Source organism: Hakea prostrata, chromosome 4 (genome assembly GCF_041222555.1).
Source record: "Hakea prostrata isolate BN-2017 chromosome 4, UWA_Hpros_2, whole genome shotgun sequence".
NCBI classification, from domain to species: Eukaryota; Viridiplantae; Streptophyta; class Magnoliopsida; order Proteales; family Proteaceae; genus Hakea; species Hakea prostrata.
The window spans coordinates 23003684-23027620 of record NC_142603.1 but is presented as its reverse complement, the minus strand read 5'-3'; the positions used below and the strand labels follow the sequence as shown (position 1 = coordinate 23027620).

The 23937-nt window shown below is 37.1% G+C and overlaps 1 protein-coding gene across 1 annotated transcript in view; it reads right to left on the bottom strand.

Moving 5' to 3' along the window:
• Positions 1–21421, bottom strand: part of LOC149018536 (cyclic nucleotide-gated ion channel 17-like) — a 29106-nt gene extending 7685 nt beyond the window's left edge. The window contains exons 1-5 of the mRNA XM_089152738.1: positions 20650–21421; positions 19924–20548; positions 13532–13744; positions 13033–13331; positions 6180–6291 (exon numbers count right to left, since the gene is read on the bottom strand). Of these exons, the coding sequence (XP_089008864.1) occupies positions 6180–6291; positions 13033–13331; positions 13532–13744; positions 19924–20548; positions 20650–20675 (1275 nt within the window). The 5' untranslated portion in view covers positions 20676–21421. The remainder of the gene's footprint in view (positions 1–6179; positions 6292–13032; positions 13332–13531; positions 13745–19923; positions 20549–20649) is intronic.
• Positions 21422–23937: the final 2516 nt, after the last annotated feature.

Here is a 23937-nt window from a genome sequence, read left to right as displayed (position 1 = left end):
AACTCTAAATGTTCTAACACATCCCTCAATGTTACACCTCCTCAAAAGGTACATCTCTTCAAATAAAACCCTCTTATGCTGACGCTTATGCCTCTTTGCTAATTGACACATCCTTTATTTCTCACCTATAAATAGTATTTACAACCATAAAATCTTTCAATGTATTTCATCTCACCCCAAAAATCATTTTCAAAAAACACTCATTAATAAAATGGAAAAAAGAACACACCCTTAAATAGCTTATTCCTATTTTTCACGTGTAGAATAATAAAGTCTCTAATATAAAACTCCAACAAAAGGAAGATGCAAACATGTGGTTTCTCTCGGTTAGATTTTTGTATATATTTTCTTAATATCTTCTAAGATTTTTCTATCAACTCCGCTAGTGTTTGCTGCTGGTCCCAAGCTCAGGTAAAGGATGAGGGTTGGTGCATCAGGTTGGTAGCTGGCAGCGGAAAAAATCTAGCCAAACCCTTTTCATGGATTAGACCTTATATGATAACGCTATGCTAGGGCATCCCCAACAAAAGAAGCAATGCACTATACTATGGCCCGGGTGTAGTGATTAGTGGGCAAGGGTTAGCTAGAGCATCCCATGTGAGCGACGGCTGCAACGCATCACATTCTCGCTAGATGCGGTGATACGTAGGCAAGGGTTCTGCTCGCTGTGGATGAGTGTAAATAAAGAAGCTAGTCCAAATACATAAGATTAGATTGGTATCTTGGAACATAGGATCTTTAACAAGTAAGAACTTAGAATTGATAGATGTTATGAGAAAAAGAAGGATAAATATATTTTGCATTCAAGGGATTAGATGGAAGGGTAAAAAAGTTAAAGAGTTGGATGACTTTAAACTGTGGTATACTGGGATAGAACCAATAAAAAAGGAGTAGGTATAATAGTGGATCAAGATTTTAAGAATGATGTGGTGGATGTTAAAAAAGGTAGGTGATAGGATTATTGCTATCAAGCTTGTAATGGAGAAAGAGATTGTAAATATAATTTGTGCATATGCACCTCCAGTAGGATTGGATGAAAGTCTGAAGTCAGAATTTTGGGAAAATATGAATGGATTAATGCAAGCAATTCGCCAAGGAGAAAAGATTATCATAGGGAGTGATCTAAATGGACATACTAGAAAAGATCAAAAAGGCGATGAAAGTGTACAAGGAGGTTATGGTTTTGAAGAGAGTAATGCCGAAGGGATTTCAATTTTAGATTCTTTTGTTGCTTTTGATTTATCTGTTGTAAATACTTACTTCAAAAGAGAGAGGAGCATTTAATTACCTTCAAAAGTGGACATCATAGAAGCCAAATAGATTTCTTCCTAACTAGAAGGGCTAATAGATTGTTGTGCAAGGATTGCAAGGTAATACCAAGGGAATGCTTAACTGCACAATATAGACTTGTAGTCTTAGATATGTGTCTAACCCCAACAACTCATAAAAGGTGCACGGTTAACTATCCCAAGATAATATGGTGGAACTTTAAAGGAAAGTGTTTGAAATCCTTTGCTAATGAAATAGTCAAATAAGGAAAGTGGGATTATGAGGGGGGCATTAATGCGATGTGGAATGAGATGGCTACGTGTATCAAAAATGTAGCTAAAGACATCCTAGGTGAATCAAAAGGAAAGCTCCATTCTTATAGAAAGACTTGGTGGTGGGATAGTGAGGTTCAAGCATCCATTAGGAATAAGAAAGCTAGTTTCAAGACATGTCAAAGGACTAAGGATGTTGAAGATCTTCAAAGGTATAGGTTGGCTAGAAACGAAACTAAGAAAATTGTAGGAAAAGCAAAGGAGAAGAAGTATGAAGAATTATACAATAAATTATGCACTAAGGAAGGGGAAAAATCTATTTATAAGATAGCTAAAATAAAGGATAGGAAGAGTAGAGATCTTGACCATGTTAGATGTATTAAAAGTGGAGATGGTAAAGTATTAGTATGTGATGAGGACATTAAAAAGAGATGGGAAATCTATTTCTCTAGTCTGCTAAACAAGCACACTTCAAGTATATGTGATTTGGACGATTACACCATCCACCAAGGCACCAATTTTCGAACATATATATGAAGAATTTCGATGTCCGAAGTAAACGAAGCACTAAGGAAGACGAAACTAGGCAAGACACAAAGTCCTAATGAAATCCCAACAGAAGTATAGAAGAACTTAGGAATCCTCAGGCTAGCTTGGTTGACTAAGTTGTTTACTAAAATATGAGCAGAGAGAAAATGCCAGATGAATGGACAAGAAACATCTTGGTACCAATTTACAAAGATAAAGGAGATGCTCGAAGTTGTAAGAGTGTAATAACTATAGAGGCATTAAATTGATGAGCAATACTATGAAATTATGGGAGAAAGTAATTGAAACCTGTTTGAGATACTTAACCTCAATCACAGAGAACCAATTTAGATTATACAGGGAAGATCTCGACAGAGGCTAAATAGCTATTTACCTATTTAGGAGACTCATAAAAATGTATAGAGAGTGTAGGAAAGACCTTCATATGGAATTTATTGACCTAGAAAAAACTTACAATAAAGTTCCTAAAGCATTAATTTGGTTAGTACTAGAGAAAAAAAGGGTCGCAAGTAAATACATAGACATAGTTAAGGATATGTATGATGGTTGAGTGACAAGTGTAAGAACCGTGGGGGGCAAATTAATGAATTTCTAATTATAGTTGGGCTACATCAAGGATAAACTTTAAGCCCTTTTTTTTTTTTTTTTGTACTTTTAATGGATGAATTAACCAAAGACATTCAAGATGAGGTTCCTTGGTGTATGCTTTTTGTTGGTAATACTGTGTTGATAGATGAGACTCAAATAGGGATTAATACCAAATTAGAATCATGGAGAGCAACTTTGGAATCAAAAGGCTTTAAACTAAGTAGAACGAATATAGAATATCTAGTTTGTAACTTTAGTCATGATCGGGCATACAATGAGGTGGTGAAACTTGACAATAAGGAAATTCCTTAGAGTGATTGTTTAGGTACATTGGTTCAATCATAAATAAAAGAGCTGATATAAAGGATGATGTTTCCCAAAGAATCAAAATAGGTGGATGAAGGGGAGAGGTGCGTCCAGAGTCAGTGTATAATCGACATATTCCATTAAAGCTTAAAAGAAAATTCTAGGATTGTCGTTCAACCAACTATGATGTACAATGCAGAGTTTTGGGTTGTTAAAAAGAGAAGTGATATAATCCAAATTAATGAGCTAGGTGCAAACCTAAGATAACCTTAGGAGAAGTGGTGAGAAATGATATGCATAGCTTAGGCCTTATATCTAGCATTGCCTCAAACAGAATTGATTGGAGGGTAAGAATTTATGTAGCCAACCCCATTTGGTTGGGACAAGTCTTATTGTTGTTGTTGTTGTTGTCTTCTAAGATTTTTCTATAATTAATCGTAATTAAATATTAATTATCTCCTTATCAATTTATCCCATTCTCTATTTTTAATTAAATTTCTATACAAAAGGAAGTTAAGCGAAATAAAAAGCCGGGCAGTTAATCTAACAAAAGAGAGAAAGGAAAAACAAGTCCAACCATGATCCAAGGAACAATTCTCCTCGATTTTAACCAGCCATGCTCTCTTGATTCAATTGATTCTTTATCTTTTAACAATTCCTCCCTCTAAATCTCCAATTATATTTCCCTACCTAAAGAAAAGCTCGAGTTATTGATTTCCAAATTTCATAATGAAACAAGAAAAAAAAATTAGAAGACAAACAAATTAATTTACACATTCAATGGACTCCAGTAAAAGACGGGGAAAAAACATATGTACATAAATTAGGATACTCTAAAAGAGAAAATAAAGGGAAGGAAAGAGTCTATAGCTGAAAATAACTCATCCACATTAAATTTAATTTATCTCCACAATATATGGAGGAAAAAATAGCACCCCTATTTCCACTCAATAACTACCCTAAATTCACTCAAAATACTTCTTTTTTTTAAACTAAGGTTCGTCCGGGCCACCATATGTGCATCTCTACTACATCCTCAAGGAGTAGCTTTATACTATTTAAATATATGGGGGGGGGGGTTGCCGGAGTTTTGAACTCTGCAAAATGTTTTCCATTGGGCAAAAAAATTCCCCACTTTTCATCCCCATTCTCTCTTCTCATTCTCAAAACTTTCAAAAAATATATAAAATCAAAACTATGAATTTCTTTTTTAAAAAAGGATTTCTCTTGGAAGAAGAGATGTGCTAAAAATGCAGGTAAGTAGACTTGGAAGAGAAAGGGGCAGGGATGAACATTAAACAATCAATCCCCATATTTAGGCCTTACTCTATCACATTGGTTTTCAGTAGTGTTAGGCTTTGGCCTATCTCTTCCTCTAGATTCTATCTGCCCCAGAAATAAAATCTTCCGCTTTCTATCAAACAGATTAGCAAACCATCGACTGACCAAGTTTGATAACACTCAACTCAGAAAAGAATCTTGGCTACACCCCCAAGTTGAAGTTTTTCAAGGACACAATTTCACCAAGTAAAGGCAGCAGGGACATGGAAAGAAAGAATTAGGTATCTCTTCATGACTTGTGTAATTTTACTCCCTGTTGTTGACAAATTGGTTCTAACATGGATAACTTGGGTGTACCCCTGCATCACTTAACAGTAACAGGCCTCATTAAGAATACATTTGCCACATTTCTGCTGGGAAACAAGAGTTGGGAAAGAGATTTGAGGCCCTTTAGTCAAGTAGACAGAAGGTATTGAGCTGAGAAGAGAGAAGATAGAAGGAGAAGAGTTTCAGAGAGCCAAACATATGAACAAGCTGATGTTCTCTCATTCACCTATTTGTTTCATATAGATAACCTTGAGAATTAGAAGAGACCTCCCTAAGGAGCAATGTTCAATATCTCGTCTTGTCGTGGTGATTCAACAAGGTCGAGACAATCAAGATACCGAGATTTTGGCAAATCTTAGGAAAACATGGTACAATGATGTGTCATTTTTCAGTTGAGTATTTCGGTGGTTTTTAGGTCTGATTTTTTTTTAATAGCCTAATTTGAGGCCAATAAATACAATGGCAATGTTATTTTTCACTAAAACCTAAAGCAAACTGGTTCTTGATTCAAACACGCCCGGCTGCATGCAGATGAAACTGGATCATGTATATTCATAAATCTAAACACGGATATACTATATTGGAACTTTCATCAAAATGCAAGAACAAATACTAGGTAGACATCAAATCTCAATTATAATTTAAAAATTACAAATTAAAATTTATATTATACAACCCCTTGAAGCTTTCAAAATTTCACCAAAGTTTCCGAGGTTTCAGAAATTTTTACTGAAATTTCCAAGATTTTGGTGAGATTCAATCAACAGACAGAGTCCTGTTTCAGACCATGTTTCATCTCACCAAGGTCGAGATGGCCGAGATTTTGAACCATGCTAGGAGCTAAGATGTAAATAACAGAAAGAAAACAAAATACAATTTAACTTGTGTTGAAGTATATACACTTGGGCTATTTACTGTTCACGACACTATTCACGTGAACAGTAAAAAATCTGTTTTTACTGTTCATGTGAACAGTATATGCTAGTGATGCTACTCTACTTTCTATTTCTAATGTTGGAGTCTTGCTACATAAGTTTTGGAAGTTTTTAGAAAGCATAGTATTATATTTTGGTAGTAGTTTCTATTTTCAGAATTTTCTATTTTAGGAGCTAGGAAGTTACTAAAGTTGTAATTTTTTTGTTTCCTTTTTCTAGAGGACAATTACTTGTCTCTCAAGTTGTATTAGATTCATTAAAAGCTATAAATAAAATGGCTCTGTGATTCTAGACTCTTAAGCAAGAATCACGAGTCTCTTCTACTAGTTCTTCATCTCTCCTCTTCTTCTTCTTCTCTCTTTTCTTTGTTTAAGTTCAGCTGCTGTTTTGATTATTTAATGCTTGTCTTTCTAACAACATGAAAATAATTTACCTATCTAGGGTAAAAAGAACTTGACATGATTCTTAATAGACATGTGATAGAAGTACCCCTAATACATAAATTCTACCATTTCTAAGTTCTAACAAGTGCAACTCATACTGTTAACAGCTAATAACCTACATCACAAGTAGCTCACCTTTATTAAAGTAGATAACTAAATAGTCACTCAAAAATTAAACAGGAGCAAGAACATATTGCTTTATCAAATACCTGCATGTTCCCAATTAAATGTGCAAATAAAACCAGACCCAAAATGACGATTAGTATGGCAAATGAAGTCTCCCCAATGTATGTGCTTGTTTGCAAAGTCTGCCCATATGAACTGAAGAGGGAAAAAAGGAAGAAATCATACATATGAATGTATCACACCACAGAATCTAAATAATACAGCAACCACTTTTACATTATGTAGAAAATTTTCTAACGTTAATAGTTTATTGGGAAAGACATAGTACAAGTGTACAACTATATTTTATATACTCTTAAGATTTCCTCAATCACCTAAAGTAGAATGGAAAATCTATTATTTGCCATGACATTTGTTTCACTGATACAACTTGAAAAGCCAAGCCCCAACTACTAAGGGTCAATTCTGCCACCTGTTCCGGCATTCGCTGCTCCTCACAGGGTGTTTCTTTCTAATTTTTATTTTTTTATCTTCTTTCTTTCTTTTCTTTTCTCTTTTTTCTTTTTTTCTTTTTTTTTGGGTTGGGGGGGGGGCATGTTCAGGTTAGAGTAGGTCAAATTTTTAACGATGAGGATAGACATTTCTCTGAAGCCATGACAAAGTCTATATTACTACTAAACTATTCCATTATTCATGTATAGGAATAAGGACACTGTCAGTTGGGAAGTTCATTAGTGCTTAACCTAAAACTAACAAGCAAAATAATATATTTGTCAAATTCAGAAAGCTGTCAGGGTTGGGACTTCTTTGTATGTTGAATCAAAGCCAACCCACCCAATATGGGAGAGAAGAAAGAAGAAACCCAGATGGCCAAATTAATATGGGTAGAACAAGGGAAGTAATTGGGGACCTAGTAGAGAAAAAAGGACAAAGAAGGTAGGTGGAGAAAGGGAAATCAAAGAAGAATTAGACTTGAATAAGGAGAAGAAGGAGAAGAACACTCATAAGAAGAAGAAAATAGGGGAGAGAGAGTGAGATATGGTTGGGACTTCTCTTACATGTATGCTGCCCCTAGTTACTTGTGTACAACACAATGTGACCATGGATGACAAAAAGGTATACTGTATTTGATGCAGGTCGAAGAAGAAAGAAAAGAAGGTTTATGCTATACGTGTAGGAATAAAGGGTTTCAACCAGGACTGCCCAGGCCTATTCAGATCTGGTCCACATTGACTCAAGTAGAGGTCAACTGAGGGCAGGACAAGCTTATTCGAGATTATCTGGAATCCAGAAAGGTGGAAGTGATGTTGCATGGAGAATATTTTGCTGGTATATTCCAGCAGTCTTTTGGCAATCATGGGCTCATCTACTTGCTGACAAATTCTAGTTGCTTTCTGTTTTGGTGAAGTCTTCTCATTAGCTATGAAGATTTGCTATCTTGTAAAGATGCTTAACTATTATATCTAATGAAGAGTCCCATAAAATGGGATCAATTTTGTAATCATTATTAATCACATATGCAGTATTCTGGTTGTGAGGGGCAATCAACTACAGTAGAGACAGTAGGTTCCCCACCAGCATATCCTTCTATCCATCTTTTATCTCATTTAGATCAACTGGCTGGTTTAGGACATCTTCCAACAGTGTTCACAGGTCCAGCATCTCAACCCACCAAAAAATATCCCTGTCACTACAATCGATACTAACCTAATACCATCTAATCTATGATTTCTACTACACACAGTGTTTCTCAATCTGACATTGTCTCTGCATGCCTAAGCTATGTCTATCCTTCCTCACCACTTCTCCTAATGTCATTTTATGTCTGCCCTGACTTTTTAAAGTCCTTCAATCTGAATCTCACTCCTCTGTATTGGAGGATCCAAGGGCTTCTGTTGATCATGGCCACACCACCTCAACTGACAATCACATGGCAAACCATGTATTTAAGGCTCAAAGCCATCACTCCAAATCCAGCTCTAATAGAATCATTCCTCACTTCACCCTTCCAAATTTTGCTACTCGGCAACAATCTCATCTCCAATACAATGAATACACCTTACAATGCTTCTTAACTGCTCAATACTCTCCACAGTACATCATAGCTGGTTGTATGACTGCCCTACAAAGTTTCCCAAATATATGGCAATCCAAATGCATCTCTTTACTTCATCCATCATATTCTAATTCTCCATGAATGATGAGCACATTTATGTGTGAAATCTTAGGGCATGCATGCATTTTATACACTTAGAGTGGAGTTACCTTGGGTTTTATATTGCTTTTGCAGATTTTAGGACTTTTAAAGATTTAAGCAAATATTTGGAGTTTTGGGCTTGAATCATGCTATTTTACACGTCAAGAAGTCCATTCAAATTCTCAAATGCGAAAATGGGCCTGATCTGGAGCATGATGGGCTAGAGATGTGTGATTATGGGCCAACTCCGAAATATTGAAGAGATAAAGAAGGCAAATTTGATCTGCGGTTGCGATTTTAAATCAAATCTACAGAGATATTATTGGGAGAGTCCAAATGGAAAAGAGTCCTTGCATACCTCAATATCTTATCTCCTATCTTGGATTTAATTAAAGAAAGGAAAAGAGGAAAAAGAATTATATTCAGAAAGAAAAAGAGGAAAAATCCCGTTTTTGAATGCCTCTGTCCAGTTTCGATCAAACCCTTCATCGAACGGTCATCCGATGTCCGATCGTGCTGATTTTTGGAGGAGAGCTTCACGACTACTTAAACCTCAAATCCAATGGTGGAATTATGCATCTAATCTCTCTAAGTCGGCGCGATTAGTACATCAAAACCCTAATTGGCTGAGTCAGATAGAAACCCTGAGTTTTATTCAAATTCAGCCGTGCTTCATATCTCATGTAAACTCTATAAAAGGAGAGCACACTCCATCAAAGGAGAATGTGTTCTAGAGCTTACTAGAAGCATTATTTCTTCTCTCTTCACTTTATTTAGGTTTTTCTAGTTTTCTTTGCTTGCATTATTGAGATTTAAATTTCTAGATTCAATGTTTAGGTTTAATCTTTTTATGTAATGCAATTCAAGTTCAAGCTTCAAGTTCAAGTTTCAATTTTTTTAGATTCGTTTTTCTCTAGGTCTAGCAATTGCAGATTTAGATCATTCTAGATCTAGATCTGGTTGTTAGGGTTGGTTGAGATTCGAATCGTTTGTTCAATTCACAAGTAAGTATAACCTTCTTTATTAATCTTCTCTCCTCCCTCCATTCCCGCTTCTATCTACCCCTCCATATTCTTAATTTAGGATTTACTTTCAGCATTATTTATTATTCTCCCTTCCCCTGGATCCTTGATCAGAGATGCCTACAGTCGTGCCTCTCTTTGGTTAAGGCTTCCTTTTCCTTTTATTGCTTTGTTTATTGCTTTGTTATTTACTTTCTGTTATTTACTTTCTGCCTATTCATTCATCATCTCGGACCACATAACCGGAGCAAGCCTACAGTCGTGCCTCTGCTTTTGGTGACGGGTGGTGTTGCATCTGCATTTTAGCTATGAACTAAATTTTACTAACTGCTTTAACATACTAACTGGTTTTATTTTTTTATTTTTCCTTTTTATTTTTATTGTTCACATTTTTTTTCCTGTCTTTTATTTATGCATTGATTGTGTTTTAATTTATTTTTCATTTCAATTCGATTGCATTAGACGTATAAATTAGGATCGTTTAATTTAGTTAATTAGTTAACAAAAATTGAATCATTCCACACTCGCATTACTATTAAGAAGTTGAATTCTAAGTGGTATATCTCCTTGAGATCGACCCGTTAGCTACACGATACCGTACGCTTGCGGTTACTTTTAAAATTCACAAACATTGAACATCATCATCCATTCTCGAAATTTCGGTCGAAATGTCTATATTTTTCAAAAACAAAATAAAATTCCAATTATTTTGGAAAAGTGTCAAATTTCGACTGAAATTTCGACCATTTTTGAGGTTTAGACAGAAATTTCGATTATTTCGACCGAAATTTCGAACATTTCAACATTCCAACTTGTTTTTCTTAATTTTTGTTGATTTCTATCTCATTTTCACCTAATTTTCACAACTCCTTTGCCTTCAAACACCTCTTTTGCTCATTTTTTGCCTCCAAACACCTCCTAAGTCACAACAGCTATAAAAGAAACCCAGCAACAATAGAATGTGAAGCATAAACCATACCCAACAGTTCCAAACTTCCCCTTTTTTTATTTTTGTTTTGTTCATGCCTTAAATGATCTTGTATTGCCTTGAAATTAATATATGTTTAGCCTAGGACTATGGTCTATGATTGTGTTTTGTTACTTATCTTTTTATTATTTGCTACCATTTTTTCATTTTCTAATTTTAATAATTATTTTTTAAATTATGTATTTTTATTTTATGTATATATGATATATAGGCTTCAATTTAATATATGTGAGACACCATCACTTAATCTAGTCGGTCATTTTATTTTATTGACTTGTTGTATATATAATCATTCTACCAAACAATTCATGTATGCTGATGATTCTATGCCTGTATCCAATATAGTTTGCACTTGTCGGAACCAGTCATTTGTTAGTATACTTGAATGACTAAATTTTCAATATATATATATATGGGAAAATACTAGTTCCATTGTGTTTATTATGCTTGAAATAGGCAGTATGCAAGAATCCAAATCATTTTGAGTCTATATGAGGTCCGAAATTGAAGTTTCAATTTCTAGCAAAAAAGTGTCCAATGTCGACCGAAATTTCGACATTTCTGTCGAAATTTCGGCCTTTTGCAAGGTCGAAATTCCTATTTTGGTCGAATTTTCTTCCTTGCATACCACCTTCTTTATCTATGATCAGAAACAATAGTATCAACAACAATCATGCACCAGGGAACCTCCTCTCTCACGTGTGTGTGTGTGTGTGTGTGTGTGTGTGTGTGTGTGTGTGGGGACGCTTCTAGATTTTCAAGAACAAGAAAATCAATAAATAGTCACCTACTCCCATATTCATCTACTTTCCCATACATGAAATCCTCCTCAGTGGGACTATATTCCACTCTACAAGAAAGAAAGAAAGGGGATTTTCTCTCCTTGAAGATATGAAGGAAGAGGATGTACATGAATGCAGTGGGAGGGGTCAAAGCAACTAGTGAGGATGGTTGTACACAAGAACAGGGACAAGACAAAGAGCCAGGGCAAGGAACACCCCCCCCCCCCCCCGGGGAAAAAGAGGTTAAAAAGAAAAAGAAAAATACAGCCATTTAAAATAAAATAGCGACAAAGGTAAAGAAAAGGGACAAGTTTACACATATCTGACAATTTTACATATATCTCCCACTGAGGCAATTCCATTTCACTCATCAATATTTACTGTTTACACATTTCTCCACTACTTTACAAACTAGTTGGCAGTTAAACCTCAAACCTCAAACAGTTAATGATTGTTAGTTTTGAATGCTAAGAGTTCTTTTAATATTTTTATGACTGATATCCCTTTCTCTTTACTTTGGTAAATTTTTTTATTACCAATATACCTTCTCTTTCCCTGTTTCATGAACACCCACCATATATGTTTTCTTCCTCCAGCCCACGTCTATTCTTCCTCTGCCCCACCCCTATCCTTCCTCAACCCCCTTTCTCTGTAGCAAGTTGCTGAAAACACCATTACTCCACTGAACACTTCTTTGATTAGGGCCAACAGCAGCTTACAACAAAATTGACGAGTTATTCATGTTTGAAGGCATGTAAGAAGGCACAAACTGATGCCCAAATTGATGCAGGATTCCAAGTCAAAACCCTAAACAACTTTGGATTAGTCAAGATACCATCACGATTACCAGAAGAGAACAATCGGGATGCTTAATAGGCAAAGAATACTAAGTCTTGGCAGGAAAACCCAATTAATAAAAAATATAAAAAATAAACTAAATTAAAATTAAAAACCTATTAACTATTTTCATACTAGAAGAAGAAGAAGACAAGCCCACCAGAAAAGAGAAAGAGATGAAGGTCCTTCCTCTACCCGTAAATCCAAGTAGAAAAAACTTGCTAGATTTATCTTCCAAGCAAATAATATTTTTCATTGGTAGATCCTTAACTTTATTGCTGACCAGAGCCTGATGTAATATGAATGGGTTAATCCACTGAATCTTCAAACTGGTCTAAGCACCTACCTGGATAGACCAAGTGGGTTTTAATGAAGGACACTGCATCAAGCACGATATAAATGAGTTTAAGATGTGCTAGTTGGTGGCCATACCACCAAGCAGTTCACTGCCAGTAATAGAGATCGAGCAAATGGGCTAGCGACAAGTGCCAGAAAGAACCATTTGAAGAGGAATTTAGGGGTGCAGTAAGGATTGAAGGAAAGAAGGGAAGAGAGAATGGAAACAGAGGTGCAGATGAAGACCAAGGGCTTCTTGAGCATCTAGGTTTCCAGTTCCACAAAACGAGAAGAAGAAATGCAAGAATGGAAGAGGAATCTCAATCAGCTTTTTTCATCCAAAGTGCTGATCTAAGAATGAAAGAGAACCTGATGGCCTCATCATCCTCAGATCTACCTATTTCTTCTCAGACAAAAAGGGATTGGAGGTGTGGTACTTGTTAGAGTTTTTTCTTTGGAGTTCAGGATGAAGGCAGATATGGTCAATCAAATGCACAATTTAAGGTTTACAGTCTCAAATTAACGGACAGGGTTAAAGTGCCAATTATTTTGGAAAGTAGAGGAGGTATGCATAAATATTTAAGCATTGATGAGTGAAAATGGAATTACATCTTACCTCAGGGGTGGTATGCCTAAAGTTCCCAAAGAGGGGTTATAAACACCTTGGTTACAAACAGACTTTCACCTTAAAAATTAAGTGCTTCCCGTCCACTTGCAAATATATTAACATTCTAACGCAAGAAAAGCAGTGCAGAAAGTTTTATATGACATTACCTTAAGACTTGTAAACCCCACCACAAACAGTAGAAGTATTTCTCAAGGAATGTTGAGGAGACAACATTATTGGTAAATGCATTTGCAAACATTCCATATTTAAAATAGCTCTTGTTGGCATCGCACTTGTTAAACACAACTGTGCTGTTCGCCCAAGCATTGCGATTGTTGTCCTGAAAAGTTTCACAGTCTAGGTAACTAAAACTGCACTTTAAAGGGCCAACATCATTTCTGCATTCATTTTTCCAGCATCTTGTGTACCGATCAATTGATAGCGAGTACCATGATGCCCCTAAAACCTACAGAGTAGAAATGGAACCAATAATCAGGATCATTTTCTTTGAAGAGCAAATTAAAAAAAAAAATAATATATTATCATTCTAGATACCAACAACCCCTCCCCAAACCATCCCCAACAATGAGAGAGAGAGAGAGAGAGAAATTGTGTAATACAAGCACAAAGAGAAAACTCAAATAAAACATAACAGAATTTACATACATGACTAGCTATCATGTACAGTAGCAAATTATATGCTGCCCCAGCCCAGGCAGTCTTTGTGATGACTCCATTAGCCCTAATAATTTCCGAACTCAAAGGGAAAACCTGATACAATCTTGGAACATATTGAAGCAGCACAATGAGTGCAATGGCATTGTTGGTATGATCAGTCTGGGAGCTTCTAACTGCTGGAATTATAAACCAAATGACAACCTGCAATAACAAAGAAAAAAGTTTGCACTTAGCTTGTACTCCATTCTCGTACTGACTAAGTTTTAGAATCAAAGAAATACTAAGAGAAAAAAGAGTTGAGGCTTTCAGTGTAATACTTATATTTTAAGCAACAAATAAGGTATAACCAATAATAGAATTCCATGATTGCAGGTTACTCGGGAGGATCATAACATATGCCGCACACCTGCCACTTCATGAAGAGGCTGTTACCCAACTTGAATTCAGGACCACTTGGTCGCAATAGAGCAACCTAGCTGAGTTGCTGTTGCACTGAGGTCCATGCTCTATTTTTGTACTTATATGAACTAAGAAAATATATTTGGAACTGAGGTAAAGGATGGGAGTCATGGCACTAAGAAGGCTCTGGGAAACAGAACTCACCATTTAACATGATCAGAGGTCACAACCCATTAGTGCAGTTTTAACTGAAATATGAATGGGCAAAGAAATTGGCTGGATAATATTATTACAATTAACAAAGCCTAATTGGGCAGTTAAAAATGATAAAGAAAGCATATCTAGGTGCTTTGCAAAGAGAAGATTTTGCATCACCCTTAAAAACTGAACAAGATTTTTAGAGCTTAAAATTGATGTTACAATCAGATATTTCAAAATCCTCCACCATGACATTTTCAGAAAGGTAGGCCCCGTTGCCTGAGCATAAGACAGAAGAAGCATCCAATGGCTACCTGTGAAGCCAAGTAGCCCTAGACACAACATGCATTCTTGTTACAAACTCACTGACAAAAGGGATAGGCAGGTTGCAGCAGCAATCATTTTCTTGGATAGCGACAAAAATTGAACCAGGAAAAGAACAAACATTTTTATTTCTCTACATAAATTCTTCGATTTCAAAGAGATAATAAACTTCCCTACTCTATAAATGGGGGAAAAAACAAGTAACCTCCTTTATGAGAATTGGTATATGACAAATAGTAATTTTGTATTTGCTTTAGTAACTAAAGATGATAATTGCTATTGCAGTAGTGAGAAAGTGTAAATTCTTATTACTCACTCCCTCAAAGAAGAAAAAGGGTGGGGAGTAAAACCTCATTCAATCAGTCACTATGTTAATTGAAGCCAAAATGTGAGCATCAAGTGATAGCAAAAGACATCATCTTCCAAAGAACATAACCCTTTAAAGTTTGAATTGGAACTCCGTTAGAGATTCCTACTAAGGACTGTTGGGTTGACAGTTGGACAAACAAAAGGAATCATTGCCTGCAGTCTCTGACAAGCCTTCCCCCGACCCCCCCCCCAACCAAAAAAAAAGAAAAAGAAAGGAGACAAAGCCTGAAATATACAAATGACTACCGTAAACCTGCTAAAGGGCGAAGCTAGTAATGAAGGCTTCTGCACAAGGAGTGTGGGGGGCATTTTTCCTGCACAGCCTTACCCCCAACAAATTTTGTTGAGAGGCTGTTTCTATACCTTGACCTCAGGCTAAAAATATGGTCCACCAACCATTGCGCTTTAGGCTAATACCAAAACCCGCTATAACTGGAAACTAAGTAGGCAATTAGACCATCTCACCACAACCACATTGCATTAGAAGCAGTTAGTTTCTAATGTCACTAAGCTGGAACTTTTTTTAGTTTTCCAAAGAATGGTCAGGGATATCCATACCAGCAGCTGGAGTATACCATTATTTTAAGTCCAGCAATAAAATAAACTGACACCCAGGACACTTCAAAAATTCAAAAGCAGATAATTGATCCGCTTTCCACCAGACACACCAGGAGAGGAGCCTGGTGAGAACAAGTTCTATCAGATGGTAGACAATCATTTTTTCTAACCACCATAACTCATTAAAAGTCATGGAAAGGGTTTTTCATCATCATCTTCTTCTTCTTCTTTTTTTTTTTTTTTATTTTTTTAATTTTTTTTTGGGGGGGGGGGGGGTTGGACAAAGAGTGACAACCCTAGAAGAGCCTACTTTTAGTCGGACAATTCAAGACCAAGAGAACAAGAATGGTATTCCCACCCCCACACACAACTTTCTTGGTTAGTAAGAACAAGCAAATTTTATCAGTAATGCAAAATATTTAAAATAAAATAAATAAATAAATAAATAAAAGTGAAAATATGAAGATAGTTTTAGATTTCAAAATGCAACAACACACAAGGAAGATGTGCTTGGCATGGTAAAAATTGGAACATGCCTGAATAGTAAACAGAACTGTACCAAAATAAAGCTAAAGAGATATTGCAATACTGAACAAATACAAAAAATGTTAGAAGACTGGAGGGGGGAAAAACAACGTTCCCTTTTAAATAACTTATTTTCATGGTCCACCAGTTTCACTCATGTGAAGTCTGATTCAACTGAATTGGCTATTGAATAGAAGAGAGAGCATCCCATGGATTGTACATGTGTAAGTACACACCCTACTTCAACCATATACCCTACCTCAATTGAATTTTCCCTTACATAATTTTAGCCAAAAATAACTGTAGCCTAATAACCACAGATAGTATTTCAGAACATGGCAGCCTCTTAATGAATGGTAAAAGGTTACTCCCTTGTGAACAACTAAATGTCATGGGTTCTAGACCGGAAACAACCTCTTTGCAAAAGTAGGGGTAGGTTGCATGCATCGTGACTCTCACCAAACCCACACTGGCGAGAACCTTGGGAACTGGGAATGCCTTTTCTTTATAGTATTTCAAAATAAAAGAAACAATGCGTAGAATTTTAAATTACTGTGAGGAATATTTTGTTCAAGAAAGGAGAAAAAAAATTCTGACACTAACTTTATTTCTAGGGTTGCACATTAAGATAGCCAACGTAGTTTACTTAACATCATATCCAAAATAAGATGAAGTTCGTGCTACGTGGTTTTTGAACCCTTGGAATTTCTAATGATCATATTTTAACACTTGATATTTAAATAGTCAAATGTTTAATCAGTTAGACTACTCTTTAATTCATCAAAATGCCCTTCCACCCCCATGTGCATAATTAAATTTCCAATCTTGTGTGCATTATATAAAGCACAAGGCATGCACCAAACCTCTTTTCTCCATTCCAACTTGAGCTATTCCACCACACATTGTGTGGCATGAGTTTACTTGATCCATTGCCAAATGACTTCTCCTGTATCTTAGCACAAGAAGAACAAAATTGTCATGTTCTCAGCACAACTCCACAGCCCATCAGAAACTAATAAAAAATGAAGGCAGTCTACTAAGCTCTTCTGAATTGAAATCCAAACTTGTCCTTGCAACTCCTAGAATTCTTTCCCTTTTCAGGCTGATCAATGATCCTTGAATTTCTTTTAGAGTTTTTTACATGACACCCCCGACTTTGCAACTAAACTCATGACACACCCCTAAACGTTTAAAATTACAAACAGGTCTACTCCGTTAGGCACCATTTAGGACCATTCCACATTATGGTTGGAATTCAAATTATTTTTTTAAATATGACCATAATACCACTTATATGTTAAAATGATACAAATGCCCCTTAACTTAAACCCTATTTTCAAAGTTGAACCTTACACTTAGAGGTGGGTCTTCCCCTTCACCCATTTTCTTCCTTCCTTTCTTCTACCATTGGATGAATATTTCCAAAAAACTTAACATACAAGCACCGCCACATAGAGGCAACAAATTGCCCATTTCCAAGAGTCTATAATGAGCCTGGAAAAGCAAGAGACCACGCCTTTCATAAAATGGGTGCACTTCGTTTATAATTGAGGTGCAGAAACGAAATGCAGCAAATTCTTCCTGCTAGAAGGTATTTGGAAAGAAATATATCTGGAGGAAGTCTATTGCAAGACAGGAAGTTACCTTTTCTGTATACAAGATATTTGATTAAATATAGTGTTTGATTCTGAGGTTTCTCACATTGAGATGAGACCTCTTTCATTCTCTTCTCAGATCTTCTTCTTCCTCTCATCTCAATCTTTGTTTTTCTCTTTTTTCTGCTTTATTACACTTCCAAAATTTGCTTCTTCTCTTTAATAATGCTATAGTTCTTCTTCTCCAAGAACTCTTCCAAATGGACCGCAGTAGTTGAGTTCAGGCAGATAGTTTCTAAAGAGTTGGCTAATAGAAATCGGAAGGTGGGTCAGCCCAGAGAAGAAAAACCTGCTGCTCCTGAAACTGCTGTTCCACCTCCTGCTAAATCCAAACCAGAAACCATGTAATATGGCTGCACTTCAATTCTTGGCAACTGCCTCCATTGTGTCGTTGTTCTTTCTCTGTGTCTTGGGTTCTTCATCATGCAGCTTTCTGCTCTCCTTTTTCATCTACACCAGCATATGATGGCTTTGCTGAAATCAAACATTGCCACAGTGGACAGATTGCAGTTGATAGGAAAAGGGGTATTTTCCATACATACCCAGTTTCTTTACTTCTTCCTGAATGTACTGGATACTGCAAGGAACCACCTCAAATTCTTAGGCAACATTACAGTGAATGTGGCCGAAGGTTCAATCGACACTTTCACACTGCCATACTCACCAAACTGATCTTTGTCAGTTGCAAATGCTGCCATTGGATCATTGTCCCAAAGATTCAATGCAGCTGATTTCTTCTGCACCATGGAATCATCACCATTTGAAGCTTCGATCGACATGTTCACCCTGCCATGCTCACCAAACTCATCTCCGGCAGTTGCAAATGCTGCCATCGGATCATTGTCCCAAAGTTTCACCACAAGCTGGTTTCTTCTCCACCATGGAATTCCATCGCCTTCACTGTTTTGGACAACACAAATTTGGATATTGGTTTTGACCATTGCTGTTGCCATATGGGAGAGACAGAAAAACAGGAAAGGCGGTGAGGAAGGCGAAGAGGAGTGCCCAGGTACACAGGATACAGTCTTCTTCATTGTAGGGGTCACCTTACCAGCAACAGTGCCCATCAGTCCAGCCATATTGGATTCCTCATAATTATGTATCAGAACCATGAAGTTTAAATGGCTAAACACACAATAAACATCCTGAACCTTGACAGCAGAATTTTTTCCCTTTCCCTATTTTCTGTCTGCAATGAATTGGGTTCGAATCAACCTGGGTTTCAACTTTCATTTTTAATGGTTTTCCAGCAGGGCCAATGGCGGTGCTTCTATTTTGAGTATTTTGGGAGCGTATTTGGTGGTGGAAGGAAGCAAGGAACCCTACACCTGCCCACAGGGTTAACTTTGAAAATAAGGTTGGATAAGATTAAGGGTAGAATAGTAATTTCATAATAGCTTTTGAAAATAATTTTTAATTGAGGGTACAATGCTCATTTCCCCTCAGCCATTAACAGCCATGGGACGGTGTTTGTAATTTTTGGACGTTTAGGGCATGTCAAAAATTTAGTGGCGAAAGTCAGGGGTGTGCGTGTCAAAAACTCTTCTTTTAATTAATTTCATATTACCCATACTTTAGTGCCATCACCTACTAGAGCACTGGTCAAGTTCTAGTTCTCTGAGAAAATCTATTAACCATACTAGGCATATGTCCATCTTTTATGGTTATGTAGTATGTGTGTGTGTGTGTGTATATATATATATATAATGGTATACGTTTAGATGACATTTTTTATAATTCTATTACACTTCGAAGAATGATTTTGAACAGGTAATATACTGCAGAACACCTTACTGACACTATGAAGCTTCATTTGGCACACAAAATACAAGTACTCCACAAGATCATAGTTATTCAAGTTCATGTTTAGCTCGTCTCAAACAAGCCAATTCTGAGCAAAGTATATGGATCAACACTGACAGATAACTGTTGTTGTTGTTTGGGCATTTAACTTGATTAATTAAAGTCCAAAAAGTCAGCTCGGACCATTGATGGCTGTTTTCAATCGTCCTTGCGGAAAAAGAAATATTCTCATCCTCTATAATTTCACATGAGCAAGCAATAGTTAGCACAAGCTGCCAATTGCTATCACAAAACAGAGGATCTGGATCCTAACAAGCCAACCTTTAAAATTCAACTCTAGCATTTACATTATTATGGCACCAACTTCATACTTCAGTCAAGGAAAAAACAAATAAAAATTTCCATGAACTCTAAAGAAAAATCAAAACATACAAGTTCTCGGTGGCAAAGACTTAGCAATTACAACATCAACGGCATCCCGTGAAAAACTACATTCTAGCTGGACATAAATAACCAATTGTATAATGTATCAAAAGAAGCAAAACAAACCTGTGGAAGAGGGAGTGAAGCTGCAAGATCAATGAAAAAATCTGTTCTTAAATATCTCCTTGCAATCTTCTTAGAATCCATTACAAGTTCACCCCTCCCAAATACCCGAGAAGTAGGTGCAACATATGCAGTCCGAAACTTTATGAGGATGTGCAACAGATAAAATACATCTGCAATTGTTCGGAAACATGTCACAATGATCCCCAGATTCAAATCCATCTTCAAGCATGTTGAGTTCACATCCTCCTGGACTTGTAAAGCTGGCAGGTAGAAAAACAAGGGATCTAAAATCAGGGCTATCAAGGACGAGAACAGAAAAAACCTGTTCCATCGCAAGACAAGTTTACTGCCTGGATCAAGTATCTTTATCTTCCATGACTCATGGTCCTCCAGAAACACCTTAGGCCTCCCAAGTTTGAAACTCCCAGTAATTCTACTTCTGACACCACCTTCCCCTCCACCTCCACCTCTACCATGACCACGGCCATGGGCATCAGAATTAGAGCCATCAAATTTCAGAAGAGGAGCTGAAACCTTGCATAGTGGCGAAGGAGTTTGTGGTTGCAGGGGGAAATCAGTTGTCTCCCACAGCACATCAGACTGTTGTTTTTCATCAGGATAAAACCTAGTAAGACCAGCCCATTACACTAATTACGATGACATCCCAAAAAGAACCCTAACAAGTGAAGAATCACCGGGAAAAAAATAACTAAAAACACTAATTACCTGACAGTCTTCTCCCTGAGCTCCATGCCTTCTCGCTCACAGGGACCAGATAGCCAAAAAAATCATATATTTTCTTCAGCATAAACTCAAAGAAGTTCTTAACGAGGGCAACACTTCACGACCCAGAACTTCCAATCTTCTACCTCTACCGCCGAATTCTTCAGTAATACCAACTGGGTTTCTCAAAATACAACCCAAAACAACTCTTTGGAGCGCAGAAAAAAAAATCCTCACCACACATCCTATTGTAAACCAAAATCAACTTTTAAAGAGCATGGATCCTGATCTTGTGCTTCTAAAGCTCGAAAAAAGAGATACAGAAAGATTATACCGTTCAAAGTGCGTTGGCACAATGAAGACACTAATAAATGGGAAACTGAAGCAATCCCATAAAAAGAATCTTCCAAGAACAAATACCCATATTCACAGACCGCCACAGTACTGCAATCGAGAGAGGTAGATTCTCCAAAAAAAACCAAGGAAGCGCAGATACGAAGAGATCGTACAATCAAGAGAATACTCAAATCGTACAATCAAGAGAATACTCAAAACTGATGTTTGTCAGTTACTGTTGAGATTGGAGCCAAATCCCACCTCCACCCATTTCTTTGCTTCTTCAGCTACAACTGTAGTGGCTGTCAGAGTTACCATTGTCGATATGGAAGGTTCACCATTTCCTTAAAGCACAAAGAAACGTTTTCTGCTTTATTTTATTAAAATGGAAAAGGAAATGAAAACAAAATCTTTCCCACTTTACGCCTGGAATAATAGACACTTGACTGCAGAAGAGTGTACGCAAAAGGAAAAATATCCGTTAAATATCTCCATATCATTGATGCCTAGAATTTCGGAAACTTTTCGTCTCTTTCATCTACTTATTTGGTATTTATTAATTATTATTACTCTTTTCTTAAAAAAAAAAATTATCTTCAGTTCCTACCAGAGGAGATCTGATATATTTATTTTCAAAAGTTGATTATTTTTTCTTTTCCTCCCTCATTATACAAGACAAGATCATATATATTTTTTAACTTTTATATTTCATTATTCTTCTTTTTTTATATACATTTTTTTTATTGAAATTCATTAATGGTTTTTTTTTTTTTTGTGACGCGAGGAGTTTATTTTTTTTTTTTTTTTATAAAATAATATTATGTTGTGTTTTTTTTTTTTTTTTTTTTTTTTTTTTTTTTGCTGCGCCCCCCCCCCCTCCGCGCGTGGGGGGGTGTTTTTAGGGTGCACCACCCCCAGGTGGGGGGGGGGGGGGGGGGGCCGGGGGGGGAGAACCCCCCCCCATCTCTACCTCCATCCTTTTCCCCCCCTTTTGTTATTTTTCTGGTTCTTCCCCCGAGTTGTTGTTGTCGGGTTATGAAGAACCCACCGAATAGAACAATCAGCAAATAAGAGAAAAGAAGAACACAATAATAACAACTAAGAGAAAAGAAAGACACAATAATATATGGGCAAGAGAGAAAACTCCACTATAAATATAGAAATATCCAAGAGAGAAGATATTTGGGATGATTAAAGAAGAAGGAAGAGGCATTCTTTTATAGCCTCTTCCTCTCCACATATTCCCACATCGGTCGATGTGGGACTAATATTACAACAATCTCCCACTTGGAGATTAGATTGAGAACCAATCAATCTCCACACCAGTCTCTATCTTGCCACCACCATGTCGTCTATGTCTCTATCAAGCCATACAAGGATCTCGCACCAAATGAACTTGTCGGTATTGATTGCTTTTGTCAATGCATCTGCTAGGTTCTCTTTCGTGTGGATTTTCTCGCATATCCACCCTTCCGTCTTCCACCACTTCACGAACAAAATGATATTGTACTTCTATGTGTTTTGTCCTGGAATGAAAAGTCGGATTCCTTGCAATGTGCAAGGCACTCCGATCGTCACAATACAAGAGAATCTTCTCGTGTTTGTGCCCAAGTTCTTCCATGAATTTTCGTATCCAGATTGCTTCTTTACAAGCTTGTGTAGCTGCCATATACTCAGCACCCTGTTGTAGACAGTGCTACAAACCGTCCGTAGTTTAGATACCCAGCTCACAGCTCCTCCTTCGCAATTGTAAACACATAGCCGTAGTGGATTTCCTTTTATCAAGATCCCCCGCAAAATCGTAATCAACATATCCTCCGACAAGAAATTCAGATCCTCCATAACATAGAGCAAAGATCCAAGGTTCCTTTAATGTATCTTAGGATCCTCTTCACTATAATCCAATGCTCTTGTCCCGGATTCGCCATATGCCAACTAATCACTCCCACCTTGCATGTGCAATGTCCGGTCTTGTACATATCATAGCGAACATCGACTTCCCACTCGCGATGCATACGGTACTCGAGACATCTCCATCCTCTCTCGCTTCATTGCTAGGACACATACTTGAGGATAACTTGAAATTAACAGGAAGAGGAGTAGAAATTGGCTTACGGTCTTGCATATTGAAGCGGCGCAAGACTTTCCTTAAGTAACTCTTCCGAGATAGCCAAATCTTCCTGGTTATTTCTGTCTCGGTGAATTTGCATCCCTAGAATCTTGTTTGCGGGTCCCGGAGATCCTTCATTTCAAATTCCCTAGCCAATCGAGCCTTTAATTCTACGATCCGATCTTTGTTGGGGCCTCGACACCAACATATCATCTACATACAACAAGAAAATGATGAAATCATCATCACCAAACCTCTTGTAATACGCACAAGGGTCTCAAGCAAGTCTCGTTGTATCCAAGGCTCAATATGAAGGAATCAAATCTCTTATACCAACATCTTGGCGCCTGTTTTAAGCCGTATAGAGATTTGTTCAACCCGCAAACCAAGTTCCCCTTTTCTCGGTTCTTCAAAACCTTCACGGTTGGAGCATATAGATTTCTTCTTCAAGATCTCCATGAAGAAATGCGGTTTTTACATCTAACCGCTCAAGATGTAGATCAAACGTAGCACAAAGTGCCGTAACTATCCGGACAAGTAGTAAGTCGAACCACTGGAGAAAAGATTTCGTGGAAATCAACACCTTCTTTCTCGAGCATATCCTTTGATCACCATTCTTGCACGATACCGCTCTACTTGATCATCATCAAGCTTCGTTTGATCTTGTAAACCCATTTGTTACCAATGGGCTTCCTTCCGTGCGGTAAAGGTACAAGCTCCCACGTCTTATTCTTATGAAGAGCTTCTAGTTCTTCCCGCATAGCCGCCATCCAAAGTGACGCTTCGAGCTATCAATCGCTTCTCCGAATGTTGATGGCTCACCATCTTCTGTTAGAAGACAAGAT